Genomic DNA, 25231 nt, shown 5'->3' on the forward strand with positions numbered 1-25231 from the left:
AGACTAACAAATTTATTTAAGCATAAGCGATGAAGTGAGCTGTAGCTCACGAAAGCTTATGCTCTAATAAATTTGTTAGTCTCTAAGGTGCCACAAGTACTCCTTTTCTTTTTGCGAATACAGACTAACACGGCTGCTACTCTGAAAATTGTCAGGATTGAAGATGTAAAATGCAAGGATTTCACTCCAAGATTAGAACTGCAGAAAGACAGAGAACACTATTTTTAATCTGAAGTGAAGCTACGTTCAGAAAAGTCATCGTCATGTCCCACTTTTAGTCTTTATCAGTTGCTTCTATGATCAGATCTTTTCAGTTTCAAGTCAAAACAAGATTTTTCCAACTGCCAGTGGTGCAAGATCATCCTGATGTACAAAAAACCCAAGCTGTGGTCCCATATCATCCCTCACAACAGGTTCTGGAGAGAACTAGACAGCCTGTTGGTGGAGGGAAAGGAAGAAAATAAGGCACTTCTCTTCTGCAGTGCCACAACTGTATTCCAGAGTTGACAGGAATAAACTCGGTTTTGACAGTACACGGAGATGACTAAAAGACACATGAGGAGCATGAACACAACAGAACCATTTTGTAGTCTCTTTTCTGACTACTAAACAGTACAGAACAGACACAAAAGTAAACTAAGAAAAGACATTTAAAATTACATGCATGAAGCTGTGAATCAGAGCAACAACTTGCAGCTCTGAATGAATCAAGTCTGTTCCTTAGAAAAGTAAATGTTTAAATGGATCAAACAACCTGTGCGTTGCTAGTTTAAAGCTAATCAGAGTTGTATGTTTGAGAGTTGCACTCAGAATTTTTCTAGGCAATGCGCCTCTCAGTCATTCCACAGCTCAGGGGGGCATCAGACATCTTACTCAGGGGCAGCTGTTTTGCAACAAGATATTTTGTATCCTGTCCAAAGCTCTTTGTGTTTGAATTGCAGAGCAACACCTGAAGTCTTATTTTATTCCTCCCCCGTGCCCCTTGCACAGCAACTAGAAGGAACAAGGGTCCTGATCCTGATTAGGGCTTCTGGGAGATATTATTTAATATTTCATGTAGTACTAATAGGGTACCAGCTGAAATATTCTTCAGAAATTTTGCTACTTAGATTCAGGGGGTATCAGGAGTCCACAAAATATTTTCCTACCTCCATTCAAGAGGGGAAAGAAAAAAGAAGAAAAACAACCACCCAGGGCCTTAGTAGTTCTCAAACTGTGGATGTTGCGAGATTACTCCAGTGATAAGATGAAATAAAAAGCACACTTAGCAGGAAAGGAGCCTCCTGAGAAACATGAAATAGTAATTGCCACTAACAGAATGATGAAAAGATAGTCAAGGGCACCCTCCCAGAAACAGGATGGTTCGCAGGAACCGCCAGTCCTGTTTTCTGAACTGGTAATTTTTAAGGGGACCCTTCACCAGGAGGACTGCACATGTAAAGGCACCTCTGAAGGTAAGAATTAAACACTGGATCAATTCAAAACATTCCCAGAAACCGTCTACAGAAGGAAGTTATTAAAGGCAGGACCCCCTCTTTCTTATAATAATTTATGTCAACGTGGGAAAACAGCCAATGTCCATGACAGGTGATAAGGTATAGTTGGTGGCTTTCAAATTAAAGCACTACCATGAACTCAAAAGGACAGGCAACTGTTTTCAGAAAACAGAATGGACTCTGTACAAATGGGACAATCTATCCTAGCTATAGCCTCTGCATCGTCATTCAGAATTCCGTGTTGCCTGTCCTTAGCTTCTACCGGCTCTTGCTCTCCCTAAGCACTGAACTAGGATTCTCTTTTTGTACATTCCCTGTCCCCTACAGTTGTCCTCAGCCACACTCACAAATGCTAGTCTTCAATACTCTGTTCTCGAGGGCTCTGCACTAGCTCTTAATTTTCTGATAACTGGGATAAACTCTTACCTGTGTCATTTATGAAAAGGATACCATTATATGAAGTTAACTTAAAAAAATACAAATTTAACAGCTACCAATATTAGGCATTTTACAATCACGTTTTTCTTTTAATATAAAAAAAATATGGGTCTTGCACAACAGTGAGGAAAGAGCAACGGGGAAACAGTTAAATAGACTGGAGAGAAAGTGCTGTCAGAATGTACAAAGTAAATAAACTAAAAATATAGATTTCCTTCAACCGCTAATCTCTGTTATAGTGATTTTAGGCATTACTTACAACAACAATCAATAAAAAATTCAGACAAACATAGACCCTTTATTTTGGGAGCATCTTTCTAGAAGGCAACAATTCTAAGGAGCAGGAAACTGGAAGTTGTTGGTTCTATACCTGACTCTGCCACTTATCTCTTTTAAACTGGGCAAGTCACTTAGCCTCATAAGAAAACTGAGGCCCAATCTGTAAAATAGAGATAAATAATACAGTACTATTTCCCATCTTTGTAATGTACTTTGAGATCCTTGGATGAAAGGTGTTTTAAGTGCAGAGTGATGGCACCAGTGATATTTTTGACATTACAATTTGGTACTTGAGTAGACGCTGCCAACTGTAAGACCTAGAAGAGAGATATCAGAGACAAAGCAGATCTGGATTAACTGGCAGTGTGTGGGAGGAAGAAGTTTGCAGACTGTATGCTTGTAGTGCAATGGGCTCAAGCTAGTGCCATATGTCCTTCATTTCCATGTGTGATACATTTAAAAGCACCCAGATATAGCTACCAATGATTTATTCATAACCTTTATATTCAAATACTGCATTAAAATAAACCCATCAAGAACACGCTGAATGGAGGGAAAGAAAATCTGAACTGTATGAAAAATAACTTAGCTTCAGTTCTGTCCAGTGTCCATGGATTTGACCCTGTAACCTTTTAATGAAGTCCTCAATATTAACTCTTACTATAAAAGAATATTCAGCAAATGAACTCACACTTAACATTATTTCTTCTTTTAGCTTCCCAGTTTGGATCAACAACTCATTCAGAAACACTTACTAAACTGTCACACCTACGACTGAACCAAGGGCAGCATTCCATGTGGCTTGTTGCAGAAACCATATGAGGTGGAAGGATTTTTCTATTCCTTTTTTAATTCAAATGTTTTAGGGTAGGGGAGTTCATTTTTGAGGTCTATCTTTGTTTCCCCCTCATTCCCACTTTGATTTAATTAAAAATTTCTCTCTTCCCACCCTTTATATTCATCATTCCCTTTCACATTTCTCACGAAAGCTTATGCTCAAATAAATTTGTTAGTCTCTAAGATGCCACAGGTACTCCTTTTCTTTTTGCGAATACAGACTAACACGGCTGCTACTCTGAAACATTTTTCTGTGCATCTCTCCTCATATTTATTTAACTATGCGTCTTCCTTGTTGTGGGATTCTGGGATCGCCCAAAGACAACATTCTAAATGTTACTTCTTCCCTGAATATGCCAGGCTGAGAAGATGGAACTTAGATCCCTCTATAATCCCATCAAGGCACAAGCAATGACAGCAAAGTGAAATTAACAATTCCAGTCAACTGCACTCTGCTGATCCTGCTGGGAAAGTGCAGTGCTGGTAGGAGAAGGGATGTGTGCAGGGAAGACAATGCAAACTCGCTCAGCTCTCCTCTGCACCCCAAATTCTACAGTATCCAACACCCTTTGTACCTCTCTTACTCCTGTTTATAATTCTGCAGCAGGAGCAGCAAACAGATTCTGGTCAGTTTCATTCTGGTGCTTCTGGGCAGCAGCAGTATAGATGTGAAGCTCTCATGGGGTATTCTCGCCCCAGAATAATTTCTAAAATGTAGGCTAATTAAGGAAAAATAGGAACAGAAAGTCCTGCAACCCTATTCTTAACACACAGAACCCCATTGTAGACTAATATAAACCTGTGAGGTCAGGTACTCCAGTCATTTACCTTCTCAAAAATTGTATCATTTTGTGAAATTTTTAAAATCATCATCATCTGTGAATATTTTAAAGATTTGACACCACCAGCATGATACATTCTACAACGTCACACCAATTAGGGATTTCACAACCCATAGTAGATTCAGAACAAGTATTTGGGTAACATGCATTTATTAATATTTTGTCCCTTTTATCCAGCTTCTTTATCACATTCTGCATATACTTCTAATGATCTAGTTATTTTTTCTTTCATTTACAGATGACCTTCAATGGCAATCCACCTCCTGCCAACACAAAATACCATAACAAAAGCAAGACTCCACTTAATACCTTAATAGACAGAAAAAGTTTTAAAATACTTAATATGGAGGAAGAAAAAGTACAATGATGGAAGTCCATTACACAGGAGGATGCAGCAATATTACAGATGGCCTGTAAAATACACACATCACTAGAACTGTATTTGCTGCTTTCTGGAAGCCACACAAAAGTCACACTAGTGTTTACATTTTTATAGCTATCTGCAAAGCGAGCAAGTGAAGTAGTCAGAAGACAGTGGAGGATAAGCCTGCTTCTCTAGCAAATATCAACATACACATATACAAACCTGCTCCTGCCCAGCAGAGAAAAGTTAGGGACACAAGAAAAATAGGACAGAGCAATGATGTGGAATTCACATGTTCACATAATCTGCATAATTTGTAACAATGAAAGGGCAAACAACATCCACTTTAAGAGGAATAGAAGCAATCTTGAGCCTTAAATGAAGTGGAAATAAGAGGCTTGGGCTTTGGGAAAACTATACTGCAAAAAAACTGCAGGTTCTCAACCCTGAATATTTTTGTTTTATAGTTCTGTTTGACCATAATGAAAATTACAATAGAGTTCCACTAATAATTTCTTTCCACATATTTTACCACTGATCTAAGCCAGGAACCAGGGCACTATTTTTAAAGTGACTCTGAAAACTATTGTGAAATGACCGTTTGGCTATTTAATAACAAAACAGCTTTGCCGACTGAAATATCTGTGAGTGCTTCCCCAAGAGGTCCCCCTCAGGGGAACAGAGTCAATATTTAGCTCAGGAATCCTGTCTGCATGTACTCTACCATCCACACAATGTTTAGGCTAGATAACACATCATGGGATTTACTGTTAATTGATGTTTATTTGGGGTGGTGGGGAGGAATGATTTCATGAGTCAGCCTTGTCTTGGAGGAGATGACAAGGTTGAGCTTTAGTTTTTAAATACAAATAGGATTTTAAAACTCTGGTGCTCCTATGCCTTGACTGCTATTTAGCTCTTTTACTAATAGAATCAACAAGAGCAGCAGGGATATCAATAGGTTTATAAAAAGAAAAGGAGTACTTGTGGCACCTGAGAGACTAACAAATTTATTAGAGCATAAGCTTTTGAGAGCTACAGCTCACTTCACGAAAGCTTATGCTCTAATAAATTTGTTAGTCTCTAAGGTGCCACCAGTACTCCTTTTCTTTTTGCGAATACAGACTAACACGGCTGCTACTCTGAAACCTGTCAATAGGTTTATACAGGCCTTGTTGTCCATGAACAGGCCTAAACGGAGGTTGCTGCACAGTCTACATCCGTGTTAGTCTGTAGTGCAGAGTTAGCACTTCCTTAAACTGAGCCCTCCACTGGCTGATGCATTTCTTTAGTCAGAGCTTAAAAGAATCCCAAGCCCCCTTGATAACGGCCAGAGGCTGGTTCCACTCTGAGGGGCGTCCCATGTTCTCGGTGGAGTTCATGTTTCTCTCCCTCCTGCAGCTGCTGGAGAATTTCCCCCCTACTTCTCCTCTCCTATTATGCAACAGACACGGGCTTGTCCTAGACTTCTAGGCCTTGTTTACAAATATCTAACAGCTAGCCGCACACCAAGAAGGGAGAAGGAGCTTGGAGCCCAGTGCAACTAGGCTCCAGATCCAGCACAATCTCCTTCCCTCCCCTCCATCCTTCCTTCCGAATAAAACCCCAAACATTACAAATACATACGGGGGGGGGGGGGAAAGAGGACCCTTTTAGTGCTAGAGGCTCTCCCCCCCCCCCCGGCTTTGTACAGCGATCTCTGGTGCACCTATTTCTCTTTGCTCCCCACCAAAGCCTCCGGTCCTTTGCAACACTATCCTATACCCCTTTGCTTTGGGATCCCGGGGAAGACGACAGAAAAGAGGTAACCCTATAGACGAGGTCCCCACCGCACAAGGAGTAATAAACCTCAGTGCTTCAGAGAAAGTGGAGGTCGCGCCTCGTCCGTTTATCACTATCTGCACTTCCCCGCACGTTCTCCCCTTCAATTGCACCCGCTGTAGCATTAATTGCACGTCCTTCTCTGCGAACCCCCCTCCCCCATTTAATTGCATGCGCTTTCCACGCTCCCCCGCCCTCCATTAAAACTGTCAGCTGGGTAACGCTAATTGCATGCACTTTGCTGCTTCTCTATTCGCTCCCTCCCGTTAATTGCATGCACATTGCCCCGCAGCTGGCTGCGCGGAGCACCGCGGGGTTGCCTGCGGCCAGGAGACTGGTGCGTGCACTGATGGAGGCCTGGGCCTGGGCCTGGCCAGCAGGGGTAACCGGGGGTGCTCTTTACCTCCAGGAGTGGTAGAAAACAGGGTCCCCCCGGGCGTGGTGCAATAGTCGTGAGGTAGCTGCGCGGTGTCGCTGATGGGCACCGTCCTGGTGGGGATGGCCCGGCTCTGGCTGTGCTGGTGGCCGCCGGAGGAAGACATCTCCCTGCTCCGTTGTCCCGGCTGCTGGGGGAGGTAGGTGGCGGGGAGGGGGGAGCAGAGACGCGGAAGGAGGAGGCAGCGGCGCTGGACTCACGGCGGGGGCGGGGGCAGCGGCCGCCTCTCCTCTCCGGTGCCTTGGCGCTTTGTCTCCGTCCACCGCCTCCGCCGCCACCTTCTCCCTCGGCCTCCGCCAGGAGCACGCAACCCGACGGCCGAGAAGGGCAGGGCGGGGCGGGGCGGAGCGGGCGGGGGGGGGAACGGCCTGCGGCGGCTGCCGCTACGCGGGGCTGGTGCGCCCCTCCCGCAGCGCTTTGTGCCACCCGCTCCTCGGGCCCAGCCGGGCGCCGCTCGCCCCCTTGGCCACAGGCCGCGCCAACGGGGACTCCGGCCCGGCTCGCGAGCTGCTCGGGCCTCCTGGGCCGAGCCCGCCGCGGAGCCGCCCGGAGGGCTGGCAACGCGCTTGGGACACACGTGCGCGCTCAGCTCGCCATGAGCCTGCTGGGTGCGCCGCTCTGCGCGCAGGGTCGGGTTGCTGTGCCCCCGCCTGAGGTGCAGCAATGCCTCGCAGAGCTGGCTTGTATTTCATTTATACCGCTTACTAACGGTGCCTAATGAGGCACTTCACAGACACAGTCCCTGCGCTGGGGGGTTTACCATCTAGATTTGGGGCGCTGCGAGGAGGGAGCGTGATGGGGGGAGGACCAGGGATGCAAACAATAAGGCCAAGGACATCTAATAAGTAGTAAAAAGAAAAGGAGTACTTGTGGCACCTTAGAGACTAACAAATTTATTAGCATAAGCTTTTTGCATCCGATGAAGTGAGCTGTAGCTCACGAAAGCTTATGCTCTAATAAATTTGTTAGTCTCTAAGGTGCCACAAGTACTCCTTTTCTATGAAGTGAGCTGTAGCTCACGAAAGCTTATGCTCTAATAAATTTGTTAGTCTCGAAGGTGCCACAAGTCCTCCTTTTCTTTTTGCGAATACAGACTAACACGGCTGCTACTCTGAAACCTAATAAGTAGTGTACCATACATAGCAATAGCGCGCTGTGCCTATTTTTTTGTAATATGGGATTAAATAATAAGGAACTGGAGCTCCTCTAAAGAAAATGCGTGTTGCTCCTAAGCAGTGGTTGCTCTTAGGAGGTGTTGCTGTGAACGACCATCTACTTCCTGTGGGGAGGTTAGATAATGGCACCCACGTACATAACTTAAACACAGCAGCCTGGAGATACCTGTAGAGCATAAATGACCAATATTTGGATTTTTTTTTTTTTTTTAGTTTAAAGTTTCTATCAAATCATGCTGTTGTCTCTAAAAGCAACTTGGATTTTTTGTCCTTGCTTTATCTTTTCTCTCTGAAATCTCAATTCCTTTTCTGGTTGTTTTTTGGACTTTCATTTTAAGTATTGTCTCTTCCTCTTTCTTACATTTTCATCCACAAAATGACATTGATTGTGCTAGTGCTATTTTGTAACCTAAAGTACCATGAAACCAACTTTCTTGCAATATTTTGCTGTAGTGCTATTATTTTTTATTAACTGTGTCAGGGTAATTAGGGCAACTTTATTATCATTACCATACTTGTATGCTGATTTGTTCAGTGAAATGCCTGAGGACAAGTTAATTGCTATCAAACTACACTGTGTATTTTGTAATTCTTGCAATCTATATCCGGTTTAATTCAGAACAACCAAGCTCTGGTGTTGGATGCCTCAGGAGATAAGAAGTTAAAACTTTCATCTCCTGCCCAGTGATTGAAGTAATGATGAAAGTAATGAATAGCAATTTGATGACCTGTGTGAAATGAGCAGGTGGTCTCAATCTATTTTCTAATGGACAGGTGTCCCCATCATAAAGGAATACATAGCTGTATCACTCATTGGAACCCTTAGTGGTGGTGGTAGGAGAGAAGCTAATGATTAACCAGGCATGGAAACTGAACTACCTTCACCTTAAAGGCCCAGTTACAATATGAAAATTTTGCCATGTCTTAACATAGCTGTCAACAGTAACGTTAGCTGAATCAGAGCTGAACACAGTTCAGTGGTTAGCCAGCAGGTCACTGAACACAATTTTTAGTATATTGATTCCCAAACTCTGTTCAGCCCTCATTCAGCTAACATGGCTACTGCCAACAGTGTTCAGAAACGGTACAATTTCAAAGTAAAGGAGTACTTGTGGCACCTTAGAAACTAACAAATTTATCTGAGCATAAGCTTTCGTGAGCTACAGCTCACTTCATTGGATGCAGATGAAGTGAGCTGTAGCTCACGAAAGCTTATGCTCAGATAAATTTGTTAGTTTCTAAGGTGCCACAAGTACTCCTTTTTCCTTTTGCGAATAGAGACTAACACGGCTGCTACTCTGAAACCTGTCAATTTCAAAGTGTAGACAAGGCTGTAGAGATGCAGGTGATCGTTAAAACACATTTATGGAGCAAGATTAAGAAGCTTGTACTGTCAGTGCCTATGCTGAATTTTCCTGGGGAAAATCGGTCTATCTTTCATGAGCAGTAACTTTACTTTATATTTAAAAAAAGGGGGGGGGCGGGAAGAAAAGACGACATAGTCCATTAGCTTGAACATTTTACCATTGTGTGTGCTACAAAGTATATTTTACCTTGCGGCTAGACATCCTGCCTCTGGTGTATTCCCATTTACTGCTAGCCAGAGACTGACAGACAGGACCTGGGAGATAAATTTGGATTTTCTGCATGGCACTCTTGTGTTGCTTCCTGGGGATACTCAGGGTTGTGAGGCACCTGGCTACACCCTGCTCTTAGTGTGAGGAAGCCATATCTGTGCATACTGTGGGTCAGTTCCTCAACACCACCAGCCTCTGGAAACACAAGTGCTGCCTTCCAGGCCGCTGCAGGCCTACTTTCTCTTTACAGGTTAATGAGAGGCACGCTCAACCCCCCGAGTCCTCTGAGCATCTCCCTGGAATGTCCAGCATCTGATTCCCAGGACAGTCATAGAACTCATATCTTCTGTGCCCAAGGGAATGGTACACCACAGCTTACCAGTTGCACCATAGAACACAGCTCTGCTTAACACGCACAAACTTATTTGTTTTCTCTATAAATAAATCTAACCAAGAACAGCAATTTCAAATGACAGCAAGTAAAAATATTAGAAACAAAGGGTTAAATATAAAATAAAATCATAATGCTCATACTAGAGCCTAAACTTAATGAACAAGACTTTGTCAGGTCCTACAGAGCAAAAGCTCACCCAAAATCTTTCCATCGCATTACAGCCAGGCTTACCTGTGATCTTCCTATCATGAAGCAAACTGTTGTTAGCTTACTTCCTAGGTGAAAGATGTAGGTACAGAGACTCAGCTTGCAGTTATAATCCCAAACATCCATTGTCTCCACTTGCAAACAGGCTAACCCCCACTTCTTGTTTTTTTCCTGTGTATAATCTCCCCCCCCCCCCCCGAGACTTAACAATCACTTGATTAGCGCTGTGCTCAGACTGCAAGTAAGCGTTCGTTGTGAAGTGTATAATATTCAATTTACATGTAGACAAACAAAAAATCCCTTTCTTAGTTGAGTCTAACCTTTTGGTGAGCAGCTCCAAGTCAAAGCCCTTAACATAATTTTCAGTTTATGTGCATAACTCCTGACATATTATGCATGCATACATTTTGCAATGATTATGAAGTCCAGTGTAACACAGGCTTGCCACAGAGACCTTACATGGCATTCTTTGGCAAACTAGGATGTAGATACATGCGCATTTAGATTAGATTGGCTTCATTTGTGGTGATGCAATGAATTGATATTTTTCTCTGGTAGCTGCATCTTGTTCCAAAAGAAGACAGCATGAAGCAGTAGCACTAAGTGAGGTAGAAACTGTCTTCATTGCCAATGAGTGTTGACTCTGAAGCCCCATGACCATTAAAATATTCTCATTTAAAAATATTTTGCTCATGCTCAAAGCATACAAAACAAGCAATGGATAACCATATTATGAAGATAGCACAATCTTCTCCGAAGTACTTTATTTTGGTATAATGAGTGGGTACATCTTGGGTTGTAGATAGACACTGAGAGAGTATCACCATTTTTTAAAACCAGTCTTATTTGTTTCAGAGTAGCAGCCGTGTTAGTCTGTATTCGCAAAAAGAAAAGGAGTACTGGTGGCACCTTAGAGACTAACACATTTATTAGAGCATAAGCTTTCGTGAGCTACAGCTCACTTCATCGGATGCATCCGATGAAGTGAGCTGTAGCTCACGAAAGCTTATGCTCTAATAAATTTGTTAGTCTCTAAGGTGCCACAAGTCTTATTTGTGATAGTGATAGGTAAAGAATGAATGATAAAAGTCAGTGTTGGAGTGCATTCTTGGTATTAGGACACAACCCACAAATTTTCCTGTATTTTATCACAATAGCATTCTTGATTTGTTGGATGTGGAGGTACAATATACACTTTATTATTGACTTTTAATAAGCAAATTATAGTAAAGAATTTAAAATATTGTGTGAATGAAGTGATGGGGAAATGTGGCCGTCTATTTTAGTTTCTCAGGAGACGTGGAGCCTCCAAGGTGAACTAATTACAGAAACATGAATGACCTCCCCTTCAGGGGAGAGGAGGGGACCACCAGGAATCAGAAGTCAATTAAAAAGGGGGGACAGATGAAAGGTGCGGAGATGGGATTAAGAGCAGACAGATAGTAATAGGACACTAAGTAGAGACATGTGGCAGGCTGACAGACTTGGAAGCTGATTTGCTGTTTTTAGCCCACAGAAGGGGTACTGCCCGAGCATTGTCAGAATAAGTTTTGCTCAGACTGTTCTGTCATAGTGTTTCACCTCCCTTGTTGCCAAGAGAAAAAAGGGGAGAGACCTCATGGTTAATCGCAAACCAGTCTCTCTCACTAAACAATCAAACTGATGGCAAGAAACATAAACCCCAATTACAGGACAGTCTCCCTAACCAGGCAGGCAAATAGAGGCAGAGATCTGTGAACCCCAATTACAGGGCAGTCTCGCCAGCTAACCTGTCAAAGGAATGAGTTTCACCGCGCCTCTGTGGGTCACAACTCGGAATACAAAATTCAGGACAAACTGCAGAGAAATAGAGCAGACACCCCCAAAACTGGTGGCTAGTCTCCCATATGATCTACCAAACCAGCAACAAAAGTAAACTTCTGTTTCACCACACTGTGAACAAGTCAGAAAAGCAGTCGCCTTAGGCATTCCAGTCCTTGTATCGCCACCAAAAACACTAGACTTGTTCTTTAAAACTAGTTTCATCAAAGAAAAGGGTTCTTCTGATCCCAAAGGGCCATCCATATACCTAGGTCAATATATAACTCAGATCTTACCCAATAATCATGCTGCTGCCAATCCTTTAGTATCTAAAATCTAAAGGTTTATTTATAGACAGAAAGGTGAGTTAAAATTGGTTAAAGGAATCAAATACATACAACAATTGCAAAGTTCTTGGATCAGGCTTGTAGCAGTAATGGAATGAACTGCTGGCTTGTTAAGTCTCTGGTTGCTTCCAAATCACTGGAAGATCCTCAGTCCTTTGATTAGAATGCTCCTGTTAGTATAAGTTCATAGTCCAGAGGGTTGAGTAGGAAAGAGGAAAATTGGAGATGTTTCCAGGGCCTTTTATACCTTCTACCAATTGATGGGAAACCCATTGTTCTCACTGTGGAAAATTACAGGTAACAAGATTGTGTTTGGAGTCGCATGGGCAAGTCACACGTCCATGCATGATTTCGCGTAGTCCTAGCAGAAACCATGAAGTGTAGATAGGCATCTCCCATGGTCCATTGTGATTTAAGTTTTTCTTGATGAGCCATTTAACTTGAATAGTCACTCCAAGATCTGGAGGCTAAATACCATGTGGGTGTTACCACAGGAGCAAACATTTGAAATACAGGTATATAGTTAATTTTCATAACATCAGATACAAAAATAATACATGCATGCAAATCACATAATATTCAGCAAATCTTAACCTTTCCGTGGACAACTTACTTCACATACTTTGTACAAGACTTGTTGCAATTATATAAACAATGGTAGCAACAATGATCTACATGGTCATATTTTAATCGGATAACATAACAGAGAGATCCCACAATATCACTGCTGCAGAGACGGTTAAACCCCAGTTACATGGTGATCTCCCTAATAAGGCAGGCAAATACAGGCAGAGATCTGTGAAAAAACTGTTACTCACCTATTGTGACTGTTGCTCTTCGAGATGTGTTGCTCAAATCCATTCCAATTAGCTGTGGCACGCTGCACGCACAGTCGTTGGAAAGCTTTTTCCCCTAGCAGCACTCGTCGGGTTGGTTGTGGAGCCCCCTGGAGTGGTGCCTTCATGGTGCTCAATATATGACCTTGCTGACCTGGCACCGCCTTAGTTCCTTTTTGCTGGCTATTCTGACGGAGGGGAAAGCGGGTGGGTTTGGAATGGACATGAGCAACACATCTCAAAGAACAAGTTACGATAGGTAAGAAACCATTTTTTCTTCTTAGAGTCATTGCTCATATCGATTCCAATTAGGTGACTCCCAAGCCTTACCTAGGTGGTGGGGTCGGAGTTAAGGAAATGCTGATTGTAGGACCGCTCTACCGAAAGCCGCTTCGTCTCTGGCATGCTGGACGATGGCATAGTGAGAGGTGATGGTATGCACCAAGGACCAAGTTGTTTCCCTGTGGATTTCCTGGATCAGGACCTGAGCCAGGAGTGCCGCTGATGAGGCCTGGGCCCTAGTAGAGTGTGCCGTGAGAGCTGGGTTCTGGCCAGCTCATAGCAAGTGCAGATGCAGGACATGATCCAGGAGGATATTCTTTGAGAAAAGACCGGGAGGCCTTTCATCCGGTCCGCCACCGCTACAAATAGCTGATTCAATTTTCTGAACATCTTAGTGTGCTCGATATAAAAAGCTAGGGCTCTTCAGACATCAAGGGAATGTAGTCACTGCTCCCAGGAACTAGCATGAGCCTTTGGGTAAAAGACGGGTAGGAAAATGTCCTGGCTGGTGTGGAAGTGTGACACAATCTTGGGGAGAAAGGCCGGGTGTGGTCTGAGTTGCACCTTATCCTTGGAACCGTGTAAGGCAGTTCTGAGGTGAGGACCTTTAGCTCAGAGATTCATGTCACAGATGTGATGGCGACCAGGAAAGCTGTCTTCCAGGACAGATACAGGAGGGAGTACGTGGTCAATGGTTCAAACAGGAGCCCCCATGAGCCTTGAAAGGACCAGGTTAAGGTCCCACGCAGGGACAGGCTGGCAGATCTGAGGATATAAATGGCCCAAGCCTTTGAGAAAGTGACCAACCATAGGGTTGGTAAATACTGAGCAGCCAGACGTACCTGATGGAAGGCTGAGATGGCAGCGAGGTGAACCCTTATGGAGGATGCTGTCAGGCCTTGCTGTTTCAGGTGCAGGAGGTACTCCAAGATGAGAGGTATCAGTGCCGGGGGTGTGTGGCGCTGGTCGCACCAACACGAAAATCTTTTCCACTTCGCCAGATACCTGGCTCTAGTGGAGGGCTTCCTGCTGCTTAGCAGGGCCTCTCTTACTTGTTCCAAGCACAGATGCTCTGTGAAGCTTCCAAGCCGTGAGGTGGAGGGACTGTAGGTCAGGATGACAGAGGCGACCGTGGTCCTGAGTGAGTAAGTCAGGGAGGAGAGGCAACGTTACCAGTACGTCCACTGACTGCTCCAGCAGCATGATGTACTAGTGCTGGCAAGGCCACACTGGAGCTATCAGAATTACCTTTGCCTTCTTCCTGCAGATCTTGAGCAGGACTTTGTGTGCAAGAGGGAACAGAGGGAAGGCGTAGAGCAGGTGACCTCTCCAGGATAGCAGGAATGCCTGCATGAGGGAGCCCGGGCTGCGACCCTGGAAGGAGCAGAATGCTGGGCACTTCCCGTTGCATTGGGTGGCAAAAAGGTCAACCTGGGGAAACCCCACCTTTGGAAGATGGGGTGTATGACATCCGGTCGGATAGACCACTCGTGAGTGTGGAAGGACTGCTGAGGCGGTCTGCCAGCATGTTCTGAATGTTCTGGAGCAGAATGTTTTCAGGTGAATGGAGTGGGCTATGCAGAACTCGCACAGCCCAAGGGTCTCCTGGCATAGGGGGGAGGAATGGGCTCCCCCTTGCTTGTCAATGTAAAACATGGCTGTGGTGTTGTCTGTTAGAATAGCTATGTTCCGCCCTTGCAGTGGGGGCTGGAAGGCCTGGCAAGCAAGGCGCGCTGCCATCAGCTCCCTAACGTTGATATGGAGGGAGAACTCATTCTGAGACCTGTGTCTGAAGGTCCCCCAGATGTGTCTCCCACCATATAGTCGACACTTCCATAACCAGGGACAAGGAAGGCTGGAGGCTGTGGAAGGGGACTTCTCTGCACACTGCTCGGGGGTCAAGCCATCAGCGAAGGGATGTGAGGACCTGTCCCGTGACCACTGAATTCAAGTTGTTGCACCCCGGGCGGTAGGTCTAGGTGAGGCACGCCTGCAACAGTCTGAGCCAGAGGCTGGCGTGCCAGGTCACATAAGTGCAAGATGCCATGTGGCCGAGGAGACTCATGCACCCTCTTGCTGTTGAGTCTGGGGATTGCTGAAGGCTTTGAATGATGTTCGTGATCGCTCAGAATTGGGATTCCGGTAGGAGGGCCCATGCCTGAACAGAGTCTAATACTGCCCCAATGAATTCTATTCTCTGGGTTGGTTCCAGGGTCAACTTCCCCACATTGAGGAGGAGACCCAGCCGTTTGAACATACACCTGACCAAGCAGAGTTGGGACTGCACCTGCCCTCTGGTGCAGCTCCTGAGCAGCCAATCATCGAGGTAGGGGTATACTTGCACCTGCTGCCAATGGAGGAAGGCAGCCACGACTGACATGCACTTGGTGAACACTCAAGGGGCTGTTGAGAGGCCAAGCGGAAAGGCTGTGAACTGATAATGTTTGTGGTTGACCACGAAGCACAGGAAGCACCTGTGCACATGATGAATCGCTATGTGGAAGTACACATCCTTCATGTTGAAGACAGCATACCAGTCTCCCGGATCCAAGGAGGGGATAATAGTGCCTATGGAGACCATGCGGAACTTCAACTTTATCCTGAACTTGTTGAGCCCACACAGGTCCCTTGCCCCTTACCTCCTGAGGAACCTCCTCCACTGCTCCCATGGCGAGAAGCACCTGCACCTCCTGGATGAGGAGTTGCTTGTGAGAGGGGTCCCTGAAGAGGGATGGGGAAAGGGGGTGGGAGGGCAGATAGGAGCAGAACTGGAGAGAGTATCCTGCTTCCACTGTGCGGAGGACCCAGCAGTCCAAGGTTATTTGGGACTATGCACGGTAGAAGTGGGACAAACTATTCAGAAAGGGTGGGGAAGGATCTGGGGGTAAGTCTGGTATGCCGTCCTTGGGCGTGCCTTCAAAAGGCCTGCTTGGAACCAGACGATGGTTTGGTTGGGCCCTGGTCTTGTCCAGATGGGGGGTTGGAAGGCTTCCTTCTGCCATTCTTTCCCCTCCACATGTAAAATCCTGCCTCAGCCAAGGAGGGTAGGAGCGCTGTTGAGGCTGCTCGGGCTTGAATTGCTTCCTTTGGGTTGTGGGAGTACTCATACCCAAGGACTTCATAGTTGCCCTTGAGTCCTTTAGGCTATTCGGCCTAGAATCAGTCTGTTCCGTGAACAGGCCTGTCCCATCAAAGGGAAGTCCTGCATTGTCTGTTGAACCTCAGACAGTAGGCCCGAGGCTTGTAACCAAGAGGTGAGTTTCATGGCAGTTCTGAGGACAAGGTACACCCTGCCGAGTCTGCAGCAGCCAGTGAGGCCTGTAAAGAGGTCCGTGCCACTGCCTTGCCCTCCTCCCAGACTCAGGTGGCACAAGCTCCTTGAACCTGAGCATCGAGTTCCAGGAGTTGAAGTTGTATTGACTCAGGATTGCCTGCTGGTTGGCAGTCCTGAGCTGGAGCTCCCCTGTGGAGTACACATTGCGGCCAAATAAGTTCCGTCGCTTGGCCTCTTTGGATTTGTGTGCTGGGGCGTGTTGTCCCTGCCTCTCTTTCTCATTCATGGCCACAACCACCAGAAAGCAGGGCTGTGGGTATGTGAAGAGGTATTTGTACCCCTTCGAGGACATGAAGTACTTCCTCTCCATACCTTTGGCTGTAGGGGGATAGAGGCCGGAGTCTGCCAGATAGTCTTATCATTGGCTTGAATAGTTTTGATGAGGTGCAGGGCAACCCTCGATGGACCTTCTGGGGCCAAAATGTCTACCACTGGTTCTCTGACGCCTGCAGTCCCATGTTGCACACCACCCTGCGGAGAAGGTCCTGATGGGCACGGCTGTCTATGGGAGGTGACTTGGAGACGGAAGTGCCTGCAACAGCCTCGTCTGAGGAGGAGGACAAAGAGGCCAAGGTGGGAACAGGGTCCTCCCTACCCTCCTGCTCAGCAGGAGCCTGATGACCTGCTTCGCTGTCCACCTCCGGCTCAGGAAGCGGAGTCGGAATGGGTTCCGAGAGGGAGCAGGGGCACGTTTCCTCCTCAGCACCCTTAAGGATGGGCTAACTGGCTGAGGCCTCTGGCACCCTGGGTTCAGAGGGGGCTGACCGGGAGCCTTTAGACTGGGCATCCTGGGCCTGGTGGTATGCCCACAGGGTCCAGAATGGCCACTAAGCTGGTCCCGGCCCCTGCGCCAACCATGGCTCTGCCCCCACTTCAGGGCATCCACGGCCTGACCAGTGCCGATCCTGCTGCGAATACCTAGACTCTGCTTCCAACCCCGAGGAATGGGATCAGGGCCACAAGGGCCAGGGTGGCCCTGAGCGGAGCAGAGCTGGCAATGCTGGGTCCAAGACCTGCTCCTTGAAGGCAACTGGTATGAGGATCGGCGTTGCAATTGGGAGCGCTGGCACAATCTGGAGCGGCACCACGAGTACGACTGGCGCCACGATTGGGAGCGGTGCTGGGACTCGACCAACCGTGCTGATGGCCTGGTCATCGCTGGTTTGCCTTGAGATGGTGCCATACGCTGTGGTACTGGAGGCTTGGAGTGGATCGTAGGCAACCGTCATGGCAATGAGTTCTTTATGGCCATAAAAGTATCCAGGGTGTATGGCAGCTGTACCTCCTCAATGCTGTGGGTTGGAGAGTCCAATGGCACTGGACAAGACGGGTCCCCCTGGCAGGGCCAAAGTTGACTGTGCCACTTCCATAGGCTTTGGACCTGGATGATCCTCTCTGGGACGTGCCCCATTGGCCAGCTCCAGGGCCGGTGGGTCTGTGGAGAGCCACTCCTCCCTTGCTTCCTGTGCTGATTCTGTGCCGGGATGTGGGAGCAGTGCCGGATTGATCTCAACGGTTTAGGCGCCGGGGAGCGGTGGTGCTGAGAATCTCTACCAGAGTACATCCACAGTGCTGCTTCCACCTCTTTCGCGGGGGTGCTGTGCACCGAAGAACTCGGGGCCAGGTCCTGCTGCGCCACACGAGGCTGAGGTCTAAAGTGCCGCCTCCATAAGGAGCAGCTTAAGGTGAAAGTCTTGCTCCTTTTGGTCTTAGGTGCAGGATTTGCAAGGGGTTTTGCCCTATTGGCTTGGTGAGACTCCCTCAGACACTTCAGAGAAGCATGGTCTTGGAGCAAGACTTGCAGGGCTTGAGCTCTTGGGACTTGGGCATGAAAGCCCCCGAAGAAAAAGTGGTCAGGATGGAAGGTGAACCCCCCAGCCCAGGAGCTACTAACTACTATGAAAATAAACTACAAGAGCTAGGGAAACTAAGAGAACTCGCTAAGCTAGATGCCACAGTTCCAACGACCGTTACAGGGTGGTCTCACTAATGAGGCAAATAGAGGCAGAGATCTGTAAACCCCAACAACAGGGCGATCTCGCCAGCTAACCTGTCAAAGGAGTGAGATCCCACACTGTCACCTCTGCAGAGACCTCTAAACCCCAGTTACAGGGCGATCTCACTAACTGGCAAATAGAGGCAGAGATCTTTGAACCCCAATTACAGGGCGATCTCTCCAGCTGCTTAATGATTGATATTCCAATGTATGTTTGAAGAGATCTTTAAATGCTACTTATAGAGGCATCTCCCCAACTACCCAAATATAGACAGAGATCTGTGAGCTGTAAATACATGGCTTTTTGTCCATCTAACTTTTCAGAGTAGTGGCATCCCTGAATTTCTTCTATTCACTGGTCTCTACCTCCATTTATAGGGCAGTCTGTCACACACGAGATAGTGACCATGCGTCCCATTTAGAGGGCAGGTCTCCAGCCTACTGTCAAATCAATATATTCCCAAATGTGTTGTATTCAGAGACCTCTGAACCCTACTTATAGGGTAGTGTCTATGACTGTCTGATCTAATCAGTAAGAAGCTGTAATAGTCCCTTTGTAGTGTGTCTCTCCCTAGCTAGCTTATATAATGAGTAAATATCCAAAATGTGAAAGGAGACATGTTGTATAACCTAGTTACACACCCTAGCCAGTGAAAAATATAGGGAGAGAATCCTTTTGAACCCAATTAGAGTTTCTCACTAGCTAACTTCTCAAATTAGTGAAATCCATCAGCATTGAATAAGCAAGTCCTCTAAAGCACAATTATATGGTTATCTGTTTGACTAGCTCATAACATCAGTGACAGCTCGAACAGCAAGAGGAAGAGAGACCTGCATATCCTAAAAAGAAAAGGAGTACTTGTGGCACCTTAGAGACTAACAAATTTATTAGAGCATAAGCTTTCGTGAGCTACAGCTCACTTCATCGGATGCATTCGTGAGCTGTAGCTCACGAAAGCTTATGCTCTAATAAATTTGTTAGTCTCTAAGGTGCCACAAGTACTCCTTTTCTTTTTGCGAATACAGACTAACACGGCTGCTACTCTGAAACCTGCATATCCTAATTACAGGACTTTTTTCTCTAAGTAGCATGTGAAATGTTTTTTGATCACTAATATTAAGGCAGTCTCTGATTAGCTGTAAATTTAGTTAGTGGAACTCCTCATTTCTAGCCCCACCCCAGAGTCCACACCCCCAGCTGGAGCCCTCACCCCCTCCCGCACCCCAACTCCCAATTTTGTGAGCATTCATGGCCCGCCATACAATTTTCATACCCAGATGTGGCCCTCAGGCCAAAAAGTTTGCCTACCCCTGCTCTAATCCGTGAAAGCAGAATAATACACAGAAAATAAAAGGGCAGAGAGATCTGAACTCTAATTTACAGGGAGGTCACTTTGCCATACGTTCCTTTCCTTCGCCTCCATTTCAGTGACTTATTTTTGTTCCTCCTATTTTCCTGTTTCTTGGATGCTTGCTTCTTGTCTGCTTTTCCTTGGAGGTGCTGGAAACAGAAAAAGTGTCTGTCAGAAAGCCTTAGACAGGGCTGAAATTCTTGCTACAAAAATCAGCGATATATTTTAATTACATAATGAATATAAAGGTTGTATGAAACAAAATGTATTCCACCAACACTAAGAAAAAGCTGTGGTGGCAGATTTATTCCAAATCTTTCAAAGGAATTTTTATTTTTTTAATTTATCTTGCATTGTTGCAGAATCTCTTGGTTTCAAGACCAAAGCAAGGCAGAATCCCAGAGGTTTGGCTTTAGAATTCCAGACTGGGTTTAAATGGAGTGTAATGGGCCACGATTCTGTCCCATTTCAAAGGAATAGTATAAATATTGACTTGGAAGACCTGCAGCCAAATTACACAGTGGTCACTCTGACCAGCTGATTATGTGACAATACCTCAGCCCTTTCCCACCAGCCACATCCCCCTGGTGTTACCGCCTCAGCACTTTCCTTCTAAACTCAAGCCCTTCCCGTCACTCATGCTACTGCAAAGTTTCCCACCTAATCTGAACTGGCACCAACTCACGGCTCCTCAACTTGCTCCTACCACCCTATCCTGCCATCTCAGCCATCCTTCTACTCCAGCCTCTTCCCCCACCCTGTTTTACTCCCTCAGTGCTTCCTACCTAAACTCAATCCCTTCCTACCATTCATGCCTCATCGAGGGTCTCAGCCACTGTGAGTGTCAGGGTTCCTTCCCCACTCTGAACTCTAGGGTACAGATGTGGGGACCCGCATGAAAGACTCCCCTAAGCTTATTCTTACCAGCTTAAGTTAAAAACTTCCCCAAGGTACAAACTTTGCCTTGTCCTTGAACAGTATGCTGCCACCACCAAGCATTTTAAACAAAGAACAGGGAAAGAGACCACTTGGAGACGTTTTTCCCTCGAAATATCCTCCCAAGCCCTTCACACCCCCTTTTCTGGGGAGGCTTGAGAATAATATCCTAACCAATTTGTTACAAAATCATCAAAGACCCAAACCCCTGGATCTTGGAACAATGGAAAAATTAGTCAGGTTCTTAAAAGAAGGGTTTTATTTAAAAAGAAAAAAAAGAAAGGTAAAAATCATCTCTGTAAAATCAGGATAGAAAATACTTTACAGTGTATTCAGATTCAAAACATAGAGGATTTCCCTCTGGGCAAAACCTTAAAGGTACAGAAAACAGGAATAAAGGTCCCTCTTAATACAGGGAAAATTCACATAAAACAAAAGATAAACTAATTCGCCTTGCCTGGCTTACCTATACTGGTTGCAATATTGGAGACTTGGATTAGGATGGGTTGGAGAAGATGGATTTATGTCTGGCCTCTCTCAGTCCCAAGAAAGAACAACCATGTAAACAAAGAGAACAAATGGAAACTTTCCCCCGCCCTCCCAAGTTTTGTAAGTATTTTGTCCCCTTATTGGTCCTTTGGGTCAGGTGCCAGCCAGGTTAGCTGAGCTTCTTAACCCTTTACAGGTAACAGGATGTTGCCTCTGTCCAGGAGGGATTTTATAGCACTGTATACAGAAAGGTGGTTACCCTTCCCTTTATATTTATGACAGTGAGCTAGCTGTAGTTCATGCCCTTCAGCTTGCTCTTGTCTCCCCAGCTCACTACCTCAGCCTTCCCCCTCTCTGTCACTTCCCTTCAGCCTCAGATCATGCACCCACTTTTACTGCCTCAGTGCTTCCTGCCTAAACTTGATCCTTTCACACCATTTGTGCCACCTCAGAGCTTCCCATCCAACCTAGTGTCTGGAGCTGCCTCCCTGATTAACTCTGCTGCTTCTTCCTGCTAGAAAATCAGGAACTCACTGTTTCCTGGGCACCAAGAGCCCTAGCTCATGCCATCTCCACAGCTTCTCCTGAGCATAAGCCCATCTCATGCCAATTAACTCTCACCCTGTCCCTGCTTGTGCTTCTGCAGCCTTAGCACCTCTCTGAGCTCCAGCCCCACCATTTCGGTGTCACCATCTCAGCTGAACCCGCTCTGCCATCAACTCAGTGCCTCCCTCTCACCCTAAACTCTTGTTCCTCCTTGTGCCACATCAGCCCTGCCCTCTAACCCCAAGTCCCATTCCCACTTGTGCCGCCTCAGCATCTCCCTCACACCTCCTTTATAAAGAACATAAATATTAATAGTCATTTGAATAAGGAACTAGATTTGAATGGCTGTGACAAAATTTTGACTGTCTGTGACTTCTTGCGTCACCCCCAAAATGACCCAACCATGCAAATGTTATATGTTGTGAAGTAGATGTGACATGCCTTTCTCTAAACCAAAGGTTTTATTTCTACATAGTATGCTGCTACATACCATGCATCCCTCCACACCTTCTATTTTTACAAATAGCACTTGAATGAGGAAATGGGGTTTTGAGTGGCTATACATGATAAAATACCTCTTGAGTCACGTCAAGTGGCATATCCTAAAAGTTAGGGTATGTTTACACTTGGAGCTGAGGGTGTGATTTCTTGCTTGCGTAAACATAGTTGTACTAGCTGTCATGGAGCTAGCCTTCTAAATATAGCAGTGTAGCTGGGGTAGCATAGGTGGCAGGAGCAACAGCAGCATAGGCTAGCCGTACCAAGTACAAACCCACCTGAACCCCCTGGGCATGTAGTCAGCATGCTTATCCCATGACTCTCACTACCCTGGCTACACTACTATTTTTTGTGCACTAGCTCAATGGGAGCTAGTGCAACTAAGGCCTGGTTCACAGTATGCGGTTATTTCGGGATTAGCCGAGTTACCTCGAAATAAAACTGGTTCCGTTCACACGACCAAACCAGTTTTTTCGATTTAAAGGGCTCTTTACTCCGATTTCTGTACTCTACCTTGGCAAGTGGAGTAGTGCTAAAATCGAGATCGCGGTTCCGGGTTACAGGTACTGTGGATGCAATTTGACGATATTGGCCTCAGGGAGCTATCCCAGAATGCTCCCTTGTGACCGCTCTGGACAACACACTCAACTCTGATGCACTAGCCAGGTAGGCAGTAAAAGCCCCGGGAACTTTTGAATTTCCTGTTTGGTCACAATCAGCACAGGCGACCATCAGCACAGTCCCGGATTCGCAGATGACCTCCAGCATGGTCCGAACGGGAGGTACTGGATCTCATCACATGTTGGGGAGACGAATTTGTTATGGCAGAACTACGTTCCAAAAAAAGGAACGCAAATACGTACGCTAAAGTCTCCAGGGTCATGAAGGAAAGAGGCTACTCCAGGGACACAGAGCAGTGTCGTACAAAAATCAAGGAGCTCAGGCAAGGGTACCAAAAAGCCAGGGAGGCGAACGGCCACTCTGGGTCATAGCCCCATACATGCTGCTTCTACCGTGAGCTACATGCAATTATGTTGGGTGGCAACACCACTACCCCATCACTGTCCGTGGACACCTGCAAGGGGGGAGTAGCACGGAGCGAGGAGGATGAGTTTTTTTTGGAGGACGAAGAGGAGGAGGAGGAGGAGGACAGTGCACAGGCGGCAAGTGGGGAATCTGTTTCCCCCCCCAGCCAGGAACTATTCTTAACGCTGGAGCCAATAGCCTCCCGGACCATGACCCTGGAGGAGGCACTTCTGGTGAGTGAGAGCTTAATCGGAGCCACGTGGTGGGGGGTAGGGCGAAACCCAGCCGCGCTGGGCTGTTCGTGCTTAGTTTAAAGGGCTCATCCCTGCTCAGAGCTCCATCAGAGCCCCGCGGTGGGTGGGTGGGTGGGTATGTGTGTGTGTCGTGGGAGGGAGTGTTGTGTGAAGCGATCATCCCAGAGAGCCCGCAGGCTGCCTGCAAGCTGAATTCTGTTGCCTGGCCGCATGTGATGGCTTACTCACACCAAAGTGGCAGGCACTTCAGTATAAGAGGCAAAATGAGACCTTGTACAGAAAGAATATGTGCTGTGTATTATGAGAAACAGTGTCCTCTTTGTTCTATAAAATGTATCTTTTAAAATACTACCGTGAACCAAACAGCACAGCTTCTGCTGCCACTCTGCTCTCCTACGTTTCACGCCCTTTTTCCAGGATTACCCGTGCAGGCGCCATAGCCATGGAGCCCAATCAGATCTCCGCTGCAGTTTTGACCATTGTAAATACCTCGCGCATTATCTAGCAGTATGTGCAGTACCTGCAAAACCGGGTGAGGAAGCGACGACAGCGCAATTACTATACTGATGAGGACGTGGACACAGACGGCACGGCATGTGGCGATTGGGAGATCACGGTGCTGTTGGGCCAGGTTCATGCTGTGGAACGCCGATTCTGGGCCCGGGAAACAAACACAATCTGGTGGGACCACATAGTGTTGCGGGTATGGGATGATTCCCAGTGGTTGAGAAACTTTCATATGCGTAGGGCCACTTTCATGGAACTTTGTGACTTGCTGTCCCCTGCCCTGAAGCGCAAAGACACCAAAATAAGAGCAGCCCTCACAGTTGACAAGCAAGTGGCCATAGCCCTGTGGAAGCTTGCAACGCCTGACAGCTACCGGTCAGTCGGGAATCAGTTTGGAGTGGGGAAATCTACTGTGGGGGCTGCTGTGCTGCAAGTAGCCAACGCAATCATTGACCAGTTGATATCAAGGGTAGTGACTTGGGGAAATGTGCAGACCATTGTGGATGGTTTTAATGCGCTGGGGTTCCCTAACTGCGGTGGGACAATAGATGGAACGTATTTCCCTATCTTGGAACCGGAACACTGGGGCGGCCAGTACATAACCACAAGGGGTACTTTTCCATGGTGCTGCAAGCACTGGTGGATCTCAAGGGACATTTCACCAACATCCGTGTGAGATAGCCGGGAAAGGTGCATGCCGCTCGTATCTTCAGGAACTCTGGTCTGTTTGAACATCTGCAGGAAGGAACTTACTTCCCAGACCAGAAAATTACTGTTGGGGATATTGAAATGCCTACAGTTATCCTCGGGGACCCAGCCTACCCCTTAATGCCATGGCTCATGAAGCTGTACACAGGTACCCTGGACAGTAGTAAGGAGCAGTTCAACTATAGGCTGAGCAAGTGCAGAATGGTGGTAGAATGTGCATTTGGACATTTGAAAGAGCGCTGGCACAGTTTACTGACTCAGTTAGATCTCAGCGCAACCAATATTCCAATTGTAATTGCTGCTTGTTGTGTGCTCCACAATATCTGTGAGAGTAAGGGGGAGACGTTTATGGCGGGGTGGGAGGTTGAGGCAACTCGCCTGATGGCCAGTTTTGCACAGCCAGACAACAGGGCGATTAGAAATGTGCAGCAGGGCGCACTGCACATCAGAGAAG

General features: G+C 46.5%; 2 protein-coding genes across 5 annotated transcripts in view; one reads left to right on the forward strand and one right to left on the reverse strand.

Moving 5' to 3' along the window:
* The window catches only part of LOC119858496 (eukaryotic translation initiation factor 4E-binding protein 2), a 31066-nt gene extending 24447 nt beyond the window's left edge, over positions 1 to 6619 (reverse strand). For both annotated transcript variants that reach the window (XR_006282517.1, XM_038409211.2), the window contains exon 1: positions 6481 to 6619. Coding sequence is in view for 1 of the 2 variants with exons in the window: in XM_038409211.2 (XP_038265139.1) it covers positions 6481 to 6619 (139 nt within the window). In the remaining variant the exon portion in view is untranslated. The remainder of the gene's footprint in view (positions 1 to 6480) is intronic.
* The window catches only part of LRRC20 (leucine rich repeat containing 20), a 150938-nt gene continuing 131966 nt past the window's right edge, over positions 6260 to 25231 (forward strand). For 2 of the 3 annotated variants that reach the window (XM_038409210.2, XM_038409204.2), the window contains exon 1: positions 6260 to 6414. In XM_038409210.2, coding sequence (XP_038265138.1) covers positions 6352 to 6414 — 63 coding nt within the window. In that variant the 5' untranslated portion in view covers positions 6260 to 6351. The remainder of the gene's footprint in view (positions 6415 to 25231) is intronic. The other variant, XM_038409205.2, reaches the window with a different exon arrangement.

This window comes from Dermochelys coriacea, chromosome 7, assembly GCF_009764565.3.
Source record: "Dermochelys coriacea isolate rDerCor1 chromosome 7, rDerCor1.pri.v4, whole genome shotgun sequence".
NCBI lineage: Eukaryota > Metazoa > Chordata > Testudines > Dermochelyidae > Dermochelys > Dermochelys coriacea.